The 21,101-nt window shown below is 43.1% G+C and overlaps 1 protein-coding gene across 1 annotated transcript in view; it reads left to right on the top strand.

Moving 5' to 3' along the window:
- DNAH14 (dynein axonemal heavy chain 14) overlaps positions 1-21,101 on the top strand; it is a 448,557-nt gene that overhangs the window by 426,413 nt on the left and 1,043 nt on the right. Inside the window, 5 exon segments of the mRNA XM_077812193.1 lie at positions 5,864-6,051; positions 10,287-10,483; positions 11,706-11,818; positions 15,370-15,518; positions 18,248-18,405. Coding sequence (XP_077668319.1) covers positions 5,864-6,051; positions 10,287-10,483; positions 11,706-11,818; positions 15,370-15,518; positions 18,248-18,405 — 805 coding nt within the window.

Below are 21,101 nucleotides of genomic sequence, written 5' to 3'. Positions count from 1 at the left end.
GATGTATAAAGATAGATGAAGTGGCTCAAAACAAGAAATAGACCAGATTTGTTTTGTATTCATTTTCTCCTCCCTCCATCCATGAAATCAACGGCCTGCTAAACCCAGCTTTGAGTTTTATCCTTGAGGTTTTGAGTTCTATACTTGAGGGGGCCATTCTGATTCTCGCAAAGCCACCCCCATTGTTGATTTTAATTCCCTGTAAGCCAACCCTGTAAGCCATGTCGTCAGTCGCCCCCCCTCCGTCAGAGCAATGGCAGACAATCGTTCTGCACCTTTTTTCTGTGCAGATGCCATACCACGGCAAGCATGGAGCCTGCTCAGATCACTTTGGCAATTAGGAGCACATTAAACACCACACGCATTATCCAGCAGTATATGCAGCACCAGAACCTGGCAAAGCAAAACCAGGCGAGTAGGCGATGTCAGTGCGGTGACGAGAGTGATGAGGACATGGACAAAGACTTCTCTCAAAGCATGGGCCCTGGCAATGTGGGCATCATGGTGCTAATGGGGCAGGTTCATGCGGTGGAACACCGATTCTGGGCCTGGGAAACAAGCACAGACTGGTGGGACCGCATTGTGTTGTGGGTCTCAGACGATTCCCAGTGGCTGCGAAACTTTCGCATGCATAAGGACACTTCCATGGAACTTTGTGACTTGCTTTCCCCTGCCCTGAGGTGCAAGAATATCAAGATGCAAGCAGCTCTCACAGTTGAGAAGCGAGTGGCAATAGCCCTGTGGAAGCTTGCAACACCAGACAGCTACCAGTCAGTCGGGAATCAATTTGGAGTGGGCAAATCTACTGTGGGGGCCGCAGTGATGAAAGTAGCCAATGCAATCAAAGATCTGCTGATATCAGATGATGTGACCCTGGGAAATGTGCAGGTCATAGTGGATGGCTTTTCTGCAATAGGATTCCCTAACTGTGGTGGGGCCATAGACGGAACCCATATCCCTATCTTACCACCAGAGCGCCAAGCCGGCGAGTACATAAACCGAAAGGGGTACTTTTCAACAGTGCTGCAAGCACTGGTGGATCACAAGGGACGTTTCACCAACATCAACGTGGGATGGCTGGAAAAGGTACAGCTCGCATCTTCAGGAACTCTGGTCTGTTTCAAAAGCTGCAGGAAGGGACTTTATTCCCAGACCAGAAAATAACCGTTGGGGATGTTGAAGTGCCTATAGTTATCCTTGGGACCCAGCCTACCCCTTAATGCCATGGCTCATGAAACCATACACAGGAAGCCTGGACAGTAGTCAACTACAGGCGGAGCAAGTGAAGAATGGTGGTAGAATGTGCATTTGGATGTTTAAAAGCGCGCTGGCGCAGTTTACTGACTCGGTTAGACCTCAGCAAAACCAATATTCCCATTGTTGTTACTGCTTGCTGTGTGCTCCACAATATCTGTGAGAGTGAGGGGGAGATGTTTATGGCAGGGTGGGAGGTTGAGGCAAATCGCCTGGCTGCTGGTTATGCGCAGCCAGACACCAGGGTGGTTAGAAGAGCACAGGAGGGAGCAGTGCGCATCAGAGAAGCTTTGAAAACCAGTTTCATGACTGGCCAGGCTACGGTGTGAAAGTTCTATTTGTTTCTCCTTGATGAAACTCCTCCCCCTCCTTGGTTCACTCTACTTCACTGCAAGCTAACCACCCTCCCCACCTCCCTTCAATCACCACTTGCAGAGACAATTAAGTCATTGTTGCTTCACATTCATGCATTCTTTATTAATTCATCACACAAATAGGGGGATAACTGCCAAGGTAGCCCGGGAGGGTTGGTGGAGGAGGGAAGGAAAAGGCCACACAGCACTTTAAAAGTTTAAAACTTTAAAACTTATTTAATGCCAGCCTTCTGTTGCTTGGGCAATCCTGTGGGGTGGAGTGGCTGGGTGGCCGGAGGCCCCCGAACCGCGTTATAGGGCGTCTGGGTGTGGAGGCTATGGAACTTGGGGAGGAGGGCGGTTGGTTACACAGGGGCTGTAGCGGTGGTCTGTGCTCTTGCTGCCTTTCCTGCAGCTCAACCGTATGCTGGAGCATATCAGTTTGATCCTCCGGCAGCCTCAACATTGAATCCTGCCTCCTCTCATCACGCTGCCGCCACCTTTCAGCTTCAGCCCTCTCTTCAGCCCACCACTTACTCTCTTCAGCCCGCCACCTCTCCTCCCGGTCATTTTGTGCTTTCCTGCATTCTGACATTGTCTGCCTCCACGCATTCGTCTGTGCTCTGTCAGTGTGGGAGGACAGCATGAGCTCAGAGAACATTTCGTCACGAGTGGTTTTTTTTTGCCTTCTAATCTTCGCTAGCCTCTGGGAAGGAGAAGATCCTGTGATCCTTGAAACACATGCAGCTGCTGGAGAAAAAAAAGGGACAGTGGTATTTAAAAAGACACATTTTACAGAACAATGGGTACACTCTTTCACAGTAAACCTTGCTGTTAACATTACCTACATAGCACATGTGCTTTCGTTCCAAGGTCTCATTTTGCCTCCTCCAACCACGTGGCTAAACCTTCCCCCCTTCCTCCTCCCCGTGGCTAACAGCGGTGAACATTTCTGTTCAGCCACAGGCAAACAGCCCAGCAGGAACGGCCACCTCTGAATGTCCCCATAAGAAAAGCACCCTATTTCAAACAGGTGACCATGAATGATATCACTCTCCTGAGGATAACACAGAGAGATAAAGAACAGATGTTGTTTGAATGCCAGCAAACATACACTGCAATGCTTTGTTCTACAATGATTCCCGAGTACATGCTACTGGCCTGGAGTGGTAAAGTGTCCTACCATGGCGGATGGAATAAGGCTGCCCTCCCCAGAAACCTTTTGCAAAGGCTTTGGGAGTACATCCAGGAGAGCTTTATGGAGATGTCCCTGGAGGATTTCCGCTCCATCCCCAGACACGTTAACAGACTTTTCCAGTAGCTGTACTGGCTGTGAATGCCAGGGCAAATTAATCATTAAACATGCTTGCTTTTAAACCATGAATACTATTTTAAAAGGTACACTCACCAGAGGTCCCTTCTCCACTTGGCGGGTCCGGGAGGCAGCCTTGGGTGGGTTCGGGGAGTACTGGCTCCAGGTCCAGGGTGAGAAACAGTTTCTGGCTGTTGGGAAAACTGGTTTCTCCGCTTGCTTGCTGTGAGCTAGCTACAACCTCCTCCTCATCATCTTCCTTTTCCCCAAAACCTGCTTCCGTGTTGCCTCCATCTCCATTGAAGGAGTCAAACAACAAAGCTGGGGTAGTGGTGGTTGAACCCCCCTAAAATGGCATGCAGCTCATCATAGAAGCGGCATGTTTTGGGCTCTGACCCAGAGCGGCTGTTTGCCTCCCTGGTTTTCTGGTAGGCTTGCCATAGCTCCTTAAGTTTCATGCGGCACTGCTTCGAGTCCCTGTTACGGCCTCTGTCCTTCATGCCCTGGGAGATTTTGACAAATGTTTTGGCATTTTGAAAACTGGAACGTAGTTCTGATAGCACAGATTCCTCTCCCCATACAGTAATCAGATCCCGTAGCTCCTGTTCAGTCCATGCTGGAGCTCTTTTGCGATTCTGGGACTCCATCATGGTCACCTCTGCTGATGAGCTCTGCATGGTCACCTGCAGCTTGCCACGCTGGCCAAACAGGAAATTGAAATTCAAAAGTTTGCGGGCCTTTTCCTGTCTACCTGGCCAGTGCATCCGAGTTGAGAGTGCTGTCCAGAGCGGTCACAATGGAGCACTCTGGGATAGCTCCCGGAGGCCAATACCATCTAATTGTGTCCACAGTACCCCAAATTCTACCCAGCAAGGCCGATGTCTGCGCTAATCCCCTTGTCGGGGGTGGAGTAAGGGAATCGATTTTAAGAGCCCTTTATGTTGAAAAAAAGGGCTTCGTCATGTGGACGGGTGCAGGGTTAAATCTATTTAACACTGCTAAATTCGACCTCAACTCCTAGTGTAGACCAGCTCTCAGTGTAGATAATCCAGCTCCCCAGGAGGCAGTTGCTAGGTCAATGGGAGAATTCTCTTGTCAACCTAGCACTGTCTAAACCGGGAGTTAAGTTGATTTAACTGCCTCGCTCAGGGGTGTGGATTTTTCACACCCCTAAGTGACATAGTAATGCCAACCTAATTCCCTAGTATAGACCAGGTCTTAGGGCATGTCTACACTACAATCTTAAGTCAACCTATGTTAGGTTGACTTACAGCCACCTCAGTAACTACTGCGGTAGCTGATGTCCACACTGCCCTCCTTTTGTCGGTGGTGCGCGTTCTCACCAGGAGCACTTCCACCGACTGAAAAGGGGCTATGTGGAAGACTGAGAGCCAGGGCTCTCAGCTATATGTAGCTACCCACCGGGAGCCCAGCTGCCCCCTGGGGCTTCTCACTTCGGCAGGGAGATCTGCATCTGGAGTCTGGTCAGCTGCCATGCTTCCAGTGGGGAACTGAGAGCCTGGGGGGCAGCTGGACTCCTGGCAGGAAGATTCCATGCCCGGAGTCCGGTTGGCTGCTGTGTTCCCAGTGGGGAGCCAAGAACCCAGGGGGGCAGCCAGGCTCCCTGCCAGGAGTCTTGGTGCAGCTGGGCTCCCAGTGGGGAGCAGGGGCAGCAGGGCTCCCAGCCGGGCGCTCTGGTGGCAGCCCAAGCCAGGAGCCTGGGTGGCAACCTGGCTTGAAGCGGAGACCTGCTAGCATCCCAGCAGGAGAGCTGGGCTTTCCTGTCAATTTCACAGCTCTAGTGGAGCCGTGAAATTGACAAGGTAGCCAACACCCCATGTAAGTAATGCAGTATCTACACAGACACTTCATTGCCCTAACTACACCGACATAAGCCCCTCACAATATAAACAGACTTTAGTCTCCTCCGTCTTAAAAACCCACCCTTGATCTCATGTTGCCTGTGCAGTTATTGATTATTCTTTCTTCTCTCCTTCATCTCAAAACTCATTGAATGCCTCATCTTCAACTGCTGTATGGATTTTATCTCCTCCAGTTCCATCCCTAGACCCTCTGCAGTCTGGATTCTGATCTGTACACTTCACTGAAACTGCTGTCACCAAACTCTCTAATGACCTATTCGTGGCCAAATCCCAGGGCCTATACATTTAAATATTCTCATCCTCCTTAAATTCTTGGCTGCTTTTAACATAGTCAACTATGCTATTCTTCCTCAAGTCTTTTCCTCCCTTGGCTGTCATGATTCTCTCCTTTCCTGGTTCTCTAATTCTTCCTTCAGTGTTTTATTTGGTGGAGTCTCCTCCCTTCCAACTGTTGTGTTCTCTGCAGGGTTAAGTATTACTGCGTAATTCCAGAGGCCTTGCCACATTAATTAAATCTAATCTGCTGCATAGTAAAAGAGACCTTGCCTAGAAAAGAAAATGAGTATCTTCCTGGCCGTATTTTAGATTTACAGGCATCATTGTAACCTAAATTCCAACCCTCAGCTGGTTTGTTTGTGTTATATGGGTACAGTATTCTGTTCTTTGTGTATTGTGCAAGTCAAATATATTCTAGCTCCCATAAAACAACCACTAGGAAAATGATCAAATGTCCATGTAACTAACTTGCTTAGTGAACTGGCTATTTATCTGTAATTCCTAGTTTAAAATACTTATACTGCTTTGTCAGGAATCTGCCTTACTGCATAGATCATTGACTCTTCCCCAATGTCATGCTGAAAGGACCATTCTTTTGGAATATCCCCCACAACCTAACTCTTCAAACATATCCACTCATCTAACAACAGAAACCTGCTAGAGATGGTCTAGAAATTTTAGAATTAGAAGTGGGGAGATTAGATGATCTCCTGTTGGACCCCTCCAGCTCTGACAATTCCAGAATTATAAATCTTACCTTTTTTTTTTTTTTTTGCCCCTTCCAGTGGTGGAAAGAGCCAAGATGAATTAGTAATGGAAATAGCTTCTGACATTCTAAGGCAGCTGCCACTCACTGTAGAGGAACAAGATACAGAACTGATGCCTGGAACTGAACATTCTTCCAAAATGAAAACCACACTGGGAAGGTTACTGTCAGGCCCCATTTGGGCTGCTCTTGCAAGAGCTGCTAAAGGTCAGAACAACGGTTTACATAATGTTTAATTAGAAAGAAACTTTTATTTTCACAAATTAATCTTTTATTTTAATATTCCTTCTCTGTTTTTAACGTTCTACTGCACAGTTTCTCTCCTCATTCACAACATGCCCCCCACCTATGAAGCCCTCACCAACCCCAAGTAAGAAACTTAAAACTTCTCCTTGAATCTCATCTACCAAAAGTTGCAACTCAGAGTCCCATTCTGGTGCCCTGGCATAGAAGAGAAAAGTGACACCAAACACTCCTAAGGACAATGCTGCCTCTGATACGGTGTAAGCACCATATGTTCTAACAGCATCTTCAGCACTGAAAGTTTTGGCACCTCATCCCTTGTACCAATCACAACCTCCTCATTACCAACAGACATTTTCAGCACCAGATGTTTTGGTGCTGTAAATTCTGGCATTGAAGCTTTCATGGTACTGCCCAATCTACCTACAGGTTTGGTACCGGAGTCTTTTCTATTGGAGTACTTAAGAGATGTCATCTCCAAGCAGCCTGTTTCTCTGCCTCCATCTAACCTGGCACCTTTGTGTAGACCTGATACCCCAGAGAAGATTGTTCCACCCCTGGAGGAGGTTTGCTATTTTCGTTGTCCTCTCCAGATCACAATAGAGACTTCTCTCCTTCCTTCCCCCACTCACCACCCTGGGTGGCACCAAGGAATCTAGCAGAACCTCCAGAAATGACTCCATTAAAGGACATAGAAAGAGGGCAGGTATTCTCAAAGAACCTCCATTTTGTTATCCTCCCAGATATCCCCTTGTTCCCTGATGAAGCATTCAATCCATCTTTCTTAGGTTCTCAGGACAAATTGTTTCCTGCTGAGAGGTGACCCGGCCTCAGACAGACACTCGGTGTGTCTGGTGCCTAGGGGAGACACACATTCCTCAGAAGTGCTCTCACTGCATTAACCTGAAACCTCGCACCAAAAAAGATAGAGACCTATGTCTCAAACTTCTGTTAATGGAGAAGCCTCTGTGCCCAGCATCTGATCCAGGTCCGCACACTCCCCCTAACCCCCACCGCCCGGAGAGTATTCCCCAGCAACTTCATCCAGCTCACAGTGGAAGGCTCACTCCTCCAAAAAGGCAGTGAGGAAAAGGGCTTCAACTTCTCCTCTCAAGGCCAAAAAAGATGCAGTCCCCAGTCTGGCTGAGTACTTATGAGGCACTGGGATCATCCGGTGCCATGCGTACCGTGAAAGCCAGTGACGCTAAGGGGGCAGGCTCGGAGTCAGGGGGAAAACAGAAACCTACCTCCTCCTCTACGGCACCGACAGAGCTGCCACAAGATGCCACACCGAGATGTTCTGCCCAAGGTACGGTGCCACCTCCTGTCCCGACAACATAGAGCACACAGAGGCCAGCACTGACAACCACGACTACAACAGCACGGTTGGCAGTGACCACCTTGGTGCAGAAACCATTGGCACCACACTTCTTACCTGCATGTCTCATCAACACCTGAATCATGCCTTTTCTGTACCAGTGTTTCCCTGGCACACGTAGCACTGCGTCAGCTCACTTCACCTCTGGCCCCTCCATTCTCCAGTGAGGAAGAAGATACTGAGGAGGAGGTTGTCTTCTCATCTCAGCACTCCTCTCCTATTCAATCTGTTAGAGGGCTTATTCCTTCACCCACTTACTTCCCTGGTCCTTCTCGCATGAACAGAGAGCAACAATACCCGAAGTCCAAAGGTGCAAACAGTTCGATGTTTATTGGGGTGAACTTCCAGCAAGCATGATTCCAGTTTCCTTCCTTAGTGTCCCCCTTCCCAGCTCTGACACCACAGAGCCTTACACCTGTGTCCCTGTTCCCATTCCCCCCCTTAGCAAAACATGATTCCAATTTCCTTACCCTCATTCCCTGTTCCCATTTCCCCCTTTAGCCAAAGATGATTCCAATTTCCCCACCCCCATTCCCTGTTCCCATTCCCTCCCCCCACCGACTCACTTCCTGATTGACTGCAGACTATATAGTAAAACTTGAGTTCTGCTTTGCTATACCTTAACCTATCATTTTCCTGAAATTTAACTAACCAATCCTAACATATTGTAACATGATTATGTAACCAATTATATCCCACCACCTTAATTAGTTTACACCCAGCAATATTAATTATTCAGCAGACAGGAACAATCACAGAACCAGACAGAGATTATACAGACAAACAATAGCAAAGTGGAAACTATAATGACAAAACAATACAGAAGTAAGGATTTCACATCCCAGCTATTGATAAGTGAGTTCTTGCCAGACAGGACGCTATCAAACTAAGTTTCCTTTTACATCTTCTAGGCACTTCCCTTTCTCTGGAGGTGATAGGCATTATCAGGACAGGATTGTATTCCTAACAGCCCAATAGCACCTTCTTTCGATGTGACTAGTTTGGAATATGAGGATGTGACCGGTCGCTTCCCAGCTTATGGCTGCCTCTGCTGCTTAGTCAAAGGCCTGAGCCTAAGAACAGGGCCTCAGACTGTCACAGTAAGAGAAGGCCATTACACCGGCAGACAGTGATTTTGATTCTTTCTTTTATACCTCTATAACTAGCCAAGTGATAAGAATACACCTAAGTTCTTCGAGTACAGGCCTTTACCGACAGGCCTGAATATCTATATCCTAACACAATCTACTACAGTTCTGGGTCCACCTATACAGCCTAAAACCCATCACAGGGCTGACACCCAGGGTATGCCCCCCCCCCCCATGGATGTGACTGCTTATGCCATTTCCCATTCAGTGGCCCTACTGGGACCTATGGGGGGCATACAGCCCCTGAACCCATATAGGGAGAGGCTTAGATCTCCTACACCACCCTCAGTTTCTGCACATATTGGGCACGTGTGGACAGCACATCTTGCAAAACCACAGTTAGGGTAAGTAACCATTCTTTCCAAGCTTTGATGAAATGTTAAATCAACTTTCTTGTAACTAAAAAGTTCTACAGAGCCATTAGTTGAATAAGCCTAGGTTATGTGGATCAGCAACTCACTATCACCAGTTATGCTCCTGAACAAATTTTAGGATATTATCTTACTTTGTGCTAATATATAATATAAGGGAGACATCTACCTATGACTCTGTCAATTTTTTCTAGCTTTTGATGTGCAATAGGATGCCAGAAACATGGAGAATTCTTCCCTTTCTTTAATGTTAATCTGGGGAGGAATTTTCTAATCTGTATTGCTCAAACATTTGGTCAGTGCTTTAACCAAAGGCTGACTCATATCTAGCTCTAGATTCATGTGTGCATGCATGTGAAATCCCAAAAGAAAATACAGATGTCGTGTAAAATACTTGTTGGCATATTTGAGAATCCTATGAGTCCACACTTATGTTTTAGTCCCAAAGTATTTCAGGGTTATTTGAGCTTCACCTCATTGATCTGCTGCAATGATTTGGCTGAAAGAGTCTAACAAAATAGAAAACGGAACAGTAAATAAATTCTAGATCTGTTGCTGTTGGACTATATTAATAATTTTATCCATATTTTTTCAACGAGAATAATAATTTTTTAAAAGGCCCAAAACTGAAGTCCATATTTACTCCTTAATCAGGCAAACTTCCCAGTAATTTCAGTTGTAGTAGTGTCCAAGTAAAGATTAAGTACTGAGCAAAGATTACAGGATTTGCACTATTAATAGTTAAGAGAAATTCAAAATCTGAAAGAAAACCAAATTCCTATCTAGATTTGAGAACTTTGATAAACTTGGAAATTGGCACATTTGACATTCACTTGTTGCTCTAATATGTTAAGCCTGCTGGTCTCAGACAGTGTTGCAGATACTGTGTTCTGTGGAAGCCACAGTCACAAAAGTGACTACACAAAGAAAGGAGGTTTTCCTTTTTTGCTGAAAAAGAGAAGTAAATTACCTTGAATTATAATAAAACTTGATCTTCCATTTCCCTGCCTCATTTAAGTGAGGAACACAAAGCATTGAGACAAAAAATGTCTCAGACATTCTAAATGTCATTTATGCATCTTACTTCAAACCTGCGGTTTGCTGATAGAAGACTTTTGATAAAGTTAATGCCCTAAATTCTCTCCCATTACTTCACATGATGCAAAGTGGCTTGTCCCTAACTCAGCATAGGAGAGAAACTAAGGCAATATTTGCAAACTTGAATGTCATGATAATGAGCAGCTCCTCACTTCTCTATGGGAGGAAAGCTCCATCTGATATTACTCTTTTTTCCTTTACCAGGACATGATCCTTTTATCAATTCAGCTTTGTTAAATGTTCTTCGCCAGGAGATTGACCGATTTAATCATTTATTGTCTGTAATAACCATATCATTGCATTCACTTCAACAAGTTATGAAAGGAGAGATTATCTTCACCACAGGGTTAGAAGAACTTTATAACTCAGTTTTGAAGTCCAAGGTGCCTGAGTTCTGGCAGGTAAGATTAAAGCCTCTTTGTTTACATGTGCAGGTATAGATAGATCAATAGATGGATCTTAAGCACTGAGGGACTCTTCCAAACAGGCTTTTAGTAGAGGATGATTCAATTCAGGAAGCTCCCTAGAATGAGGGAGGGAATTTTTAGTCTAAAATTGTGGCCCTTTTTTTAAACCAAAAAATTGTGTGAAATTTTTTCACTTTTTTTTCTTTTTCCTTTCTACCACTGAATGCAATATAATGACTCATGGCTAAGAAGTCTTTTTATTTTATTTTTGAGTGTTTGCTGTTTGTAAGCGGGGGAGTGTTGGTTTTGTCTTTGTTTTGTGGTTGGTTGGCTGTTTTTTGGAAAAGTCACAAAGTGACCAAAGAATGAACCTCTCTATCTCTGCCACTGTAACTTTGCAACAATTGTAGAAAGTTTAAAAAGTGACATTTACTAGAGTTACAGTTTCATTTTCCCTTTTGTCACTTCATAAGTTTTCCAAAGTTGAGGCAGCTTTGAAAAGGCAGAATGGAAAAAGGATATGGAAAAAGAAAAGTCCAATTAAAAATCTTGATGTCATTCATTTTATTGCACTAACTAGCATAAAGGGAAAAGGGAATGGGGAATTGAAATTTCAAAAATATTTTGCAAAAAAGTTTGAAAAAAAATAAATTGTTCCACTTTTAAATCCTGGGAAATGAAAAAAATTCCATTTTTTTTGCAAAGTTGATCTGGTTTTTGAACCTTCAGTGACATAACTGATCTTTTCACATATGTGTGTTGAGCACAAAGAAAGCATGGTGATATAATCACAGTACAAATGCTTAGACAGATTGATCTAATGTGACACTTTGGTTTTTGAGGAAACCCCTATTACAAGTGTGTTTTGGAAAAGCTGTGCATTTCTGTTTTTGTTTTCTTTTTGAGCAAGTGTTTTCTGAATTTTAGTATTTTGTCAGATTTTGACTCTTATTTAATTTGACACTTTGGAAAGTCCATAGAGTGAAATCCGTTACAGGAAATTAAAGGGCATTTCATAGTGAGCACTATCAAAAGTCTGAGAGTTGTTTCTGAGTGTTCTTTCAAAGGCTTTTAATCTACAATTTGTCCCTTTCTACCTCTCATGTGCTGATTCCCTTCTGCAGACTCACTGATAACAGTTCCAGTTTATAAACTGGCTGTATTTGATATTGTAGTGGTATTTAATGAGATTCTGCTTTTCTGTCATTTGCACCAGCTACATTCCTATATGTCAAATAAGTCTTTGGGATCATGGATTGATGACCTTATTCTACGAGTGAATTTCTTTGCAACCTGGGCAAGCCAGGTCATCACCTATATACAGTTAAGGTAAAGTGAAACATGAAAAAAATAAATAGTAGAGGTAAAGGAGAAAACCGTAATAAAATTAAAATTCTAGCTGGAACTCTAAACCAAATACTTTGGGTGACATGGACCCCCCACCGGCTCTCCTCCTGAGTACCCCTTAGGATAGGAGGCATGACTGGGGATATGAGGAGTGTGTCAGGGTTGGTCCACAGCATGTAGTGCTGTGAAGATTCTGGGTAGTGCTGCTGCCATAGGGCAGCTCAGAGAGGCTAACATAATTTAGGTAGGCCCCCCCACTCTCTAGAGCTGCCTTGATTCACAAAGGCACAAAGGGTGGTTATGCTGTATTATGAATTATTATTTCTGTTATCATAGTGCCTAGGAGCTAAAGTCATGGGCCAGGACCCCATTGTGATAGGTGCTGTACAAACACAACAAAAAGACAGTCCATACCCCAAAGAGCATACAGTCTAAGACAAGAGATAACAGATGGATACAGATAAACTGAAGGGGGCAGTACAAGAAAAATATGAGATAGTATCGGTCAGCATGATAGGCTGTAGTCTCAGCACAGCTGTTGTCAATTTTTTTGTAGACCTCATGGCAAAGGAGAGTTTTAAGTAGGGTTTAGAAGGATAGAGAATTAGTTTTGCAAATGTTTATGGGAGCTTTTCCCAGGAGTGGGGGGCACTATGAGAGAAAGCACAAAGGTGCTTGTTTGAAAATTTAACAAGTGGGCAATGGAGGTTGACATTATGGACCTATCACAGGCAGGAATTGACCTTTCAATACTGAATGAGATGATAGGTAGGGTGGGGATAGGCTGTGAAGGCCCTTGAAAGTGAAGACAAGTAGCTTATGTTTCATACAACAGAGACGAAGGAGCCAGTAGAGTAGTGGTGGGCAAACTGCAGCCCGTGGGCTGCATGCGGCCCATCAGGGTAATCCGCTGGCAGGCCGCAAGACAGTTTGTTTACATTGACTGTCCGCAGCTGCAAATGGTCGCGGCTCATGTTCCCAGCCAATGGGAGCTGCAGGAAACGGCAGCCGGCATGTCCCTGCAGCCTGCATCACTTCCTGCAGTGCCCATTGGCCGGGAACAGCAAACCGCAGCCACTGGGAGCTGCGGGCAGCCAGTCAATGTAAACAAACTGTCTCTCGGCCTGCCAGCAGATTACCCTGATGGGGCCACCTGCGTGCCGCAGGTTGCCCACCACTGCTGTAGAGAGATACAAAGAAAGGGGTGACATACTAAGTGATGGGCTAAGAAAACTATCTTTGCGGCAACATTCTGAATGGATATGAGCGGGACAAGTTTGTATTTGTCAAGGACAGAGAAAAGTATATTGCAGGTAATTGAGACATGAGATAATGAGAACCTTGATGAGAGTTTTATCTATGTGGATTGATAGAAAAGGCCATATCATAAGGAAGAGGACCAAGGACACACTCTGAGGAACTCCCCCAGAAAGCTGATGGGGAGATGAGGAAGCTTGTCTGAAGAACATGCTGAAAGCATAATTAGAGAGGAAGGAGGAGAACCGGAAGAGTACAGAGTCACAGAAGTACAAGATTTTAAGAAGAGCATGATTGCCTGTGGCGAAGGTGGCTGACAGGCTAAGGAGGTTGAGATTAGAGTATTGGATCTGAGCTTTGCTGAGAAGAGGTCATTAGAAATTTTGGTGAGAGCAGTTTCAGTTGAGTAGAAAGGGGCAGAAACCAGACTGGAATACTTCTAGAATGGATTGGAGGAGAGTAACTGCAGACAGCAATTGTAAGCATTGTGTTCAATGAACTTACAGATGAAAGAGAGAGAGATTGGTAGTTGAAGAACCAAATGGGATTAAAGGTGAAGGTTTTTTAAAGATGGGAGAGATGAAAGCATTTTGAGGGGAAAGACCTAGAGAAGACTGAAAAGTAAAGGAGAATAGGCACCGCATAGAATCTCATGCAACTTGAGGAAGTGTATTAAAACAAGGAGAGACTCAAATTGTCAAGATGAGTAAAATAGTCCCTATTCAAGCACAAATCAGACATCAGGAATGGTAACATACAAAAGCCAGTAGGAAAATGCTTCAATCTTTCTGGACATTCTATAACAGATTTAAAAGTAGCTGTACTTGAACAAAAAAAACTTCAGAAACAGATTTCAAAGAGAAACAGCAGAACTAAAATTCATTTGCAAATTTAACACCATTAATTTGGGCTTGAATAGGGACTGGGAGTGGCTGGCTCATTACAAAAACAGGTTTGCCTCTCCTGGAATTGACACCTCCTCATCTATTATTGGGAGTGGACTACACCCACCCTGATCAAATTGGCCCTGTCATCACTGGTTCTCCACTTGTGAAGTAACTCCCTTCTCTTCATGTGTCAGTATATAATGCCTGCATCTATAATTTTCACTCCATGCATCTGAAGAAGTAGTTTTTTACCCACGAAAGCTTATGCCCAAATAAATCTGTTAGTCTTTAAGGTGCCACCGGACTCCTTGTTATTTTTATAGTGTGATTTATAATTAGGTTAAAAATCTAGGATAACGTAGAAAATATCTAAACAGAATCTATGTGTGTGGAAGTTTAAAAGTCTTTATACTAAACAACACAGAATGTTTTGAGCATTGTTTACATGTAAAGATTTTTAAACTTTAGATATATCTTATTCTTTTTAAAAAAAAATTCTTATATGATCCATTTTGCTTGAAGAGTGACCCTTACAGACAATTCTCTTTAACATCACAGCCAGTCAATACTTGGTTTGACCATGATTTTCTTTTAATTTTATTGAATGTTCACTGATGTTGAAAGGTGCTGGATTGCCAGCTCCAGAGAGTGAAGTCCTCTGTTTAGCTAGAGAACAGGTTCAGTATAGGCAGCAAAAATGCAAGCTTCTGACCCCCAGCTTTGTCTGCAAAAGGTCAGTCTCCCTTTCTATGCAATACATTGTCCCCCTGCTCAGACAAGTAGCAAGTGGTTGTAAGGATTTTGTGATCTCTAGACACTTGTCCAGTACTGGACTGAGAGCACCATCTCATTTCATGTAAATAATAAATAGCCATTGCATTGTCACATTAGACATGGGTAGTTAAATCCTCCTTGACTTTGTCACATGAGCAGCTATTTACCAATGAAATTATTCACATAAATAAGGAGAGCAAATTTTGGCTCGTACCTTATATAATATTTAAGATGAAAGGCTCTGGCGTCACTTTGAGGTAACTAGCTTTCTCTCCCATATGTGAATTGAATAGTGAATAAAATACATTGTATCAGTCACAAGAGCTCACCAAAGCGCCAAATTTAATTCACAGTTGTCTGCTCTTAAATAGCATTGATTTAATAATATGATTTGCTGTGATCTTACTAGTTGCATTCAGACATTAATTTGCTAATTTTTATGTGTTTTAGCTAAAGACGTTTAGAAAATTTGCTAGGGAATTCATATGCCTTTAAGAATAATGATGAAGAAAGATTGTTTTCAAACAAGTGAGCTAGGGTTTGAGGGTTTTTTTGAGGGGGACTGAACGTTAAAAAAACCTGCTTAAGCATTTATTACACTCTTTTAAAAAACAGGTATAACAGCTTAATGATGCTTCAGAAACAAACCAAAACATCTGGGATCTCATTTTCATCACCGACTGGCGATAGGCCCAACATATCCACCAACAGCATTCAGGGAAATCCCAGTCGCTTCTGGCTTTCAGGGTTTTTTTTCCCACAAGGTACACTAGTAAATAGGCAGTCATCAATAATGAATAGTGATTTGTAATTTTTTCTTCTCAAATCTTCTGCTCTCTCAGTCTTGGAACTGGGGGATGGGGGAGTTTCATGTCTTAGAGGCAGGCAACTGGTTCTTCCTTTTCAGGGCAATCGGTCTTCTGTTTTTGCAGAAAATCATACCAAAACTTGGGCTGTTTCCCAATCTATATTCAGTTAATACTTAGTTTTGATTTAATTTATATCTTCATTTTTGGCTGACCACTTAGTTTCAATGCTGCTCGCCTCATTAATAATTAAATCAGAAGACATTATTTTGGAAAAGATTGGCCAGTTGATGCTTCCTTAAATCTGCCTGGATTACACTAAAAGAAAAGGAGTACTTGTGGCACCTTAGAGACTAACCAATTTATTTGAGCATGAGCTTTTGTGAGCTACAGCTCACTTCATCGGATGCATACCGTGGAAACTGCAGAAGACATTATATACACAGTATATATAATGTCTGTGTGTATAATCTCTGTGTATATAATGTCTTCTGCAGTTTCCACGGTATGCATCCGATGAAGTGAGCTGTAGCTCACAAAAGCTCATGCTCAAATAAATTGGTTAGTCTCTAAGGTGCCACAAGTACTCCATTTCTTTTTGCGAATACAGACTAACACGGCTGTTACTCTGAAACCTGGATTACACTGTTACTTTTCAGCAAAGATTATTTTGAAGGCAGTCAAAGGCTGCGTGCATAATATAGATCATAAAAATAAGGCTGCAGATTATATAGCAGTATTGGCTATCCATGTGGATCCTCTTTCTGTGTGTACTTTATATTTTTATGCTTCCAAAATGGTATTGCACAGCTTAGCCATATAACCTTTGTCATTTTTCATTTACTGATTAAATGATGACCGCTCATGGTGGCATCCGAAACTGAATTAACTGCCAACAAAAGTCAGGGCTATTTGGTTATTACACTGTAGTATTATGGCACCAGCACTTTTTTCACTGCATATTGCACCTGTGCCCCCTCACACAAGTTGAAGTTTAAAATGACTGGAAAAAACATTGACTGTGGGAGGAAGGTTTAAGGGGTTGGAATAAATGCCCCTATTGGTTTTAAGAAATTGTTAATACATTATTTCCAATGGCCTCATTATGAAAATGAACTGAACTTGGAACTGCTCAGTGTTGATACCTGCGATTTTTAGATGGAGTGTCTAGCATTATGTGACGTGTGTGTGTTGGGACTCTCGGGAAAAAAAATGTGTGGGTCTTATGAGGATATCACCGTGAATAAACCTCTTCAGTTAAAACATCACGATTTAGTTCTACTCAGCAAATTCATTGTGTAAAAACTTAGGGCTAGATCCAAAAAGGGGGCCTTAGCATCAGCATTACAATGCCTAATGTTTAGGTGTCCTCTGCCACCTAGCGGCAGCTGCATAAGGCAACCAGTCATAAGACTATGAATCTGTCACGGAGCCTGTGACTTTACGAGAGCTCCACGACTTCAGTTCAGCCCTGGGCGGTGGGGTTCCAGCTTCAGCACTGCATGAACAGGACTTAAACAGTTTTGTGTATGCCCACTGGCAGAAATTTAGATGCCAAGAGGACTTTACATGCCTATAGAGTTAGGCAGCAGGTGAACTGGGGTTTTGAGGCGCTAAATATTGATGGCAGTTAGGTGCATCTGGTGCATTGTGGCTCTGTCACTAAGTAAAAAGAGCCAATTCCAGATGTGCGCAGCTAAGAAGCTATGGGTTAGCGCCACAAAGGCCTTTAGGTGCCTAACTGCCACGTTAGGCCCTGACAGCCAACATTCAGGCACCACTGAGATGCTCAGAACCACCCCCCCGCCCCGTCTGTGCGCGCACACACAAAGTTTCTGCCAGCAGAGTTCCCAAGGCACCTGAAATTTGTGCTGATGGGCACAATCTGCCAAGCTGTTCATGCCCAAGCCCTGGTGGGAGTCTCAAACTAGGCATTCCCCGGGCCCCAGCAAACAGCTAGGAACAAGAATTTTCCTGTCTGGATGGTTTGTGCATGTCTGTATCCAACTTACTAGAGCACTCACCCACAATGAAATCGCCAATCTGCCTGAATCAGTGTAGCATTGAGAAAGGCCCCTAAGCCAGGTCAGCCCTAAATCCAGGTATGGGTTCATGGCTGTGAAGCCCAAGCTGACACTAGGCCCTGCCTAAGTCCCAGCCCTCTCCTCAGTATTTCTTAGTGGCTAGCTTCCCTGTTTGGTATAGAGAGCCTGGATGGCCACCTTGGAGACGATGATTCAACACAGTGGCAGGGTCCTTAAAGGTTAGGTATTGTGATGCCTAAATCCCTTTCTGCATTTAACCCAGATTACATTTTTGTTATTTTTTTACTCTTGCAGAGAGCACAGGTCTAGTACTGAGCTGGATGCTGTTCTGGATCATGTATTAACAACAAATTTTAATTGTTTAAAAAAACAAAAACAAAAACAAAAACCTTGACTTTCAAATTCAGGGCAGGGAGTGAAGGGAGTGAGAGACTCTACTTGTCACTACTGCATATTTACATTACAGAGTAGCTTTAACTTGAAAGTCACTGAGAGATGGCACTCATGGAATGATATGCCAGTTTTCAGAGCATTTTGGGTTTGGGATGGCATAGCAAACGTGGGCCTCAGAATAAACTCGGCTCTGTTCTTAAATACACTTAGTGTTTTGATACTAGGTTGGTTTGTATTTTATTCCTGCAGGGTTTCTTACTGCTGTGCTGCAGAACTATGCTCGTCAAAATGGAATCTCAGTGGATTCTCTAACTTTTGCCCATAGACTGCTTCCTACGATCCACGATGAAGACTGCAACCTCAGAGACGTCAAAAGAAAACAAAATATAATACAAACTGCTTTTAAGGTAAGGGCCGTAACGGCAGCTAGAAGCCAAACTAAATGCGGTAGGGACCAAGGTCAGTTCTAAAACAGGGGTTTTTTAGACATCCTTGCCTGCGGGCTATTGCTCATTCTCCACCCCCTCCTCCCATATTTAAGTTGTCCTTGCTTTGTTTTAAGTTGTTCCTAAACCACTAACATTATACTCATATTCATAAAGCTTGAGTCAAACACCATGATGCTTTGAATATGTAGCGAACTAGAAAATACCACCCTGCCCTCTGTCCCATTTTGGTGGTTACAATTCATCAGCAGAAAATCAGAAGTAAAACTTTTTCATTTCTGTTTATTTCCAACTCATCCTTAGAAGATTGACTATTGCTAGTACCTATACAGAGAGGGCTTTCAGCAGGCAGAGTACAAGACTGAAGGGCTCTTAACCTCAGTATATACAGAACATGCCCACGGCTGCTCTGTTAGTAGGTCCCAGCTGGACCCTCACATTGAGGCCAGGCCAGCAATTAGGAGTGCATTTCTGACAGCAGACACCAACAAAATTTTGAGAATGGAAACGCAGCCATGAGAGACAGAAGGCAAGGAAATTAAGGGATAGCACCTCTTTACTGTCTTGGATAGAGGGGGCATAGATATCAGTATTTGTGGTTGTAAGTGGGTAAGGAGCAGTGAGTACTAGAGCAATATACTTTGCAATTTATTGAGAACAAGTCCACTCCAAGGGTTATGGTCTTATTTACTAAACCCTAAATTGGCTGCTCTAACAAGGTATTACCTTGAGGTAGGTAATGGCAGTTAATCTGATTAATCACAATTAATCGCAGTTTAAATTGCACTGTTAAACAATAGAATATCAACTGAAATTTATTAAATATTTTTGGGTTTTTTCTACATTTTCAAATATTGATTTCAATTACAACACAGTATACAAAGTAGACAATGCTCACTTTATATTGTTATTTTTATTACAAATATTTGCACTGTAAAAATGGCAAACAAAAGAAATGGTATTTTTCGATTCCCCTCTACAAGTATTGTAGTGCAATCTCTTTATCATGAAAGTGCAATTTACAAATGTAGATTTTTTTTTGTTACAGAAATGCACTCAAAAACAAAAGAATGTAGAGCCTCCTACACGTCCACCAGTCCTACTTCTCGTTCAGCAAATCGCTAAGGCAAACAAGTTTGTTTACATTTACGGGAGATAATGCTGCCCACTCTTAATTACGACACTTGAAAGTGAGAACAGGCGTTCGCATGACACTTTTGTATCCGACATTGCAAGGTGTTTACGTGCCAATGTGCTAAACATTCATATGCCCTTTCATGCTTCGGCCACCATTCCAGAGGACATATTTCCATGCTCATTTAAAAAAAAAAATGGATTATATTAAATATGTAACTAATCTCCTGGGGGGAGAATTGTACGTCTCCTGCTCTGTTTTACTCGCATTCTGCCATATATTTCATGTTATAGCAGTCTTGGATGATGACCCAGCACATGTTCATTTAATAACATTTTCATTGAAGATTTGACAAAACACAAAGAAGGTACCAATGTGAGATTTCTAAAGATAGCTACAGCACTCGACCCAAGGTGTAAGAATCTGAAGTGCCTTCAAAATATGAGAGGGACGAGGTGTGGAGCATGCTTTCAGAAGCCTTAAAAGAGCAACACTCCGATTCAGAAAACTACAGAACCCAAACCACCAAAAAAGAAAATCAACCTTCTGCTGGTGGCATCTGACTCAGATGATGAAAATGAGCATGAGTCGGTCTGCACTGCTTTGGATGGTTATCGAGCATAACCCCTTATCAGCATGGACTCATGTCCTCTTGAATGGTGGTTGAAGCATGAAGGGATGTATGAATCTTTAGTGCATCTGGTACATAAATATCTTGTGACACTGGCTACAACAATGCCATGCGAAGGCCTGTTCTCACTTTCAGGTGATATTGTGAACGGGCAACATTATCTCATGCAAACTTGTTTGTCTGAGCAATTGGCGCAACAAGTAGGACTGAGTGGACTTGTCGGCTCTAAAGTTTTACATTGTTTTGTTTGTGAATGGAGGGGTTTTTTTAATATAGTTTAACTTTTATGATAAAGAGATTGATCTACTGTCCTTGTATTAGGTGAATTGAAAAATACTATTTTTTTGTTTTTTAAAGTGCAAATATTTGTACAGTGCTCACTTTGTATTTATTTTTAATTACTTTGCTACATTTTCAAATATATTGATTTCACTTACAACACAGAATACACACATCCAAAACTATTTAAATAAATGATTTATTAACAGTGCAATTAATTTTTTTAATCACTTGACAGCCCTACCTCATAGTAATACCCTGGGGGCCCCCATTGTGATAGCACCGTGAAAACAAAGAGACAGTCCCTTCCCTGAAGACCTTACAGTCCCCATTAAAACAAGAATAAGCAGCTACCAAAACTACTAGTATGTTGTTATATAGAGTTGTTATGACTTGGAACTATCAAGCTGTGCACAAACACCCTGCTCCCCTCTGCTTTCACATAAATTAAAAAAATAACCATGGACTTCTTTCCTGCTTGAACTTGTTTTCCTTCTTCACGCTGGACTATACCCACCGTACCTGGATTTGGCATTCCAACTTCCTTTAATGGTGGGTATATTTTATGTTTAGAGTATGCCATCTTCAGGCTGCCAACCACCATGCAGCTGG

The sequence above is a fragment of the Eretmochelys imbricata genome, chromosome 3 (assembly GCF_965152235.1).
Source record: "Eretmochelys imbricata isolate rEreImb1 chromosome 3, rEreImb1.hap1, whole genome shotgun sequence".
Lineage (NCBI taxonomy): Eukaryota > Metazoa > Chordata > Testudines > Cheloniidae > Eretmochelys > Eretmochelys imbricata.
The sequence above is the reverse complement of the archived record's forward strand: the minus strand, read 5'-3'. Positions and strand labels throughout refer to the sequence as shown.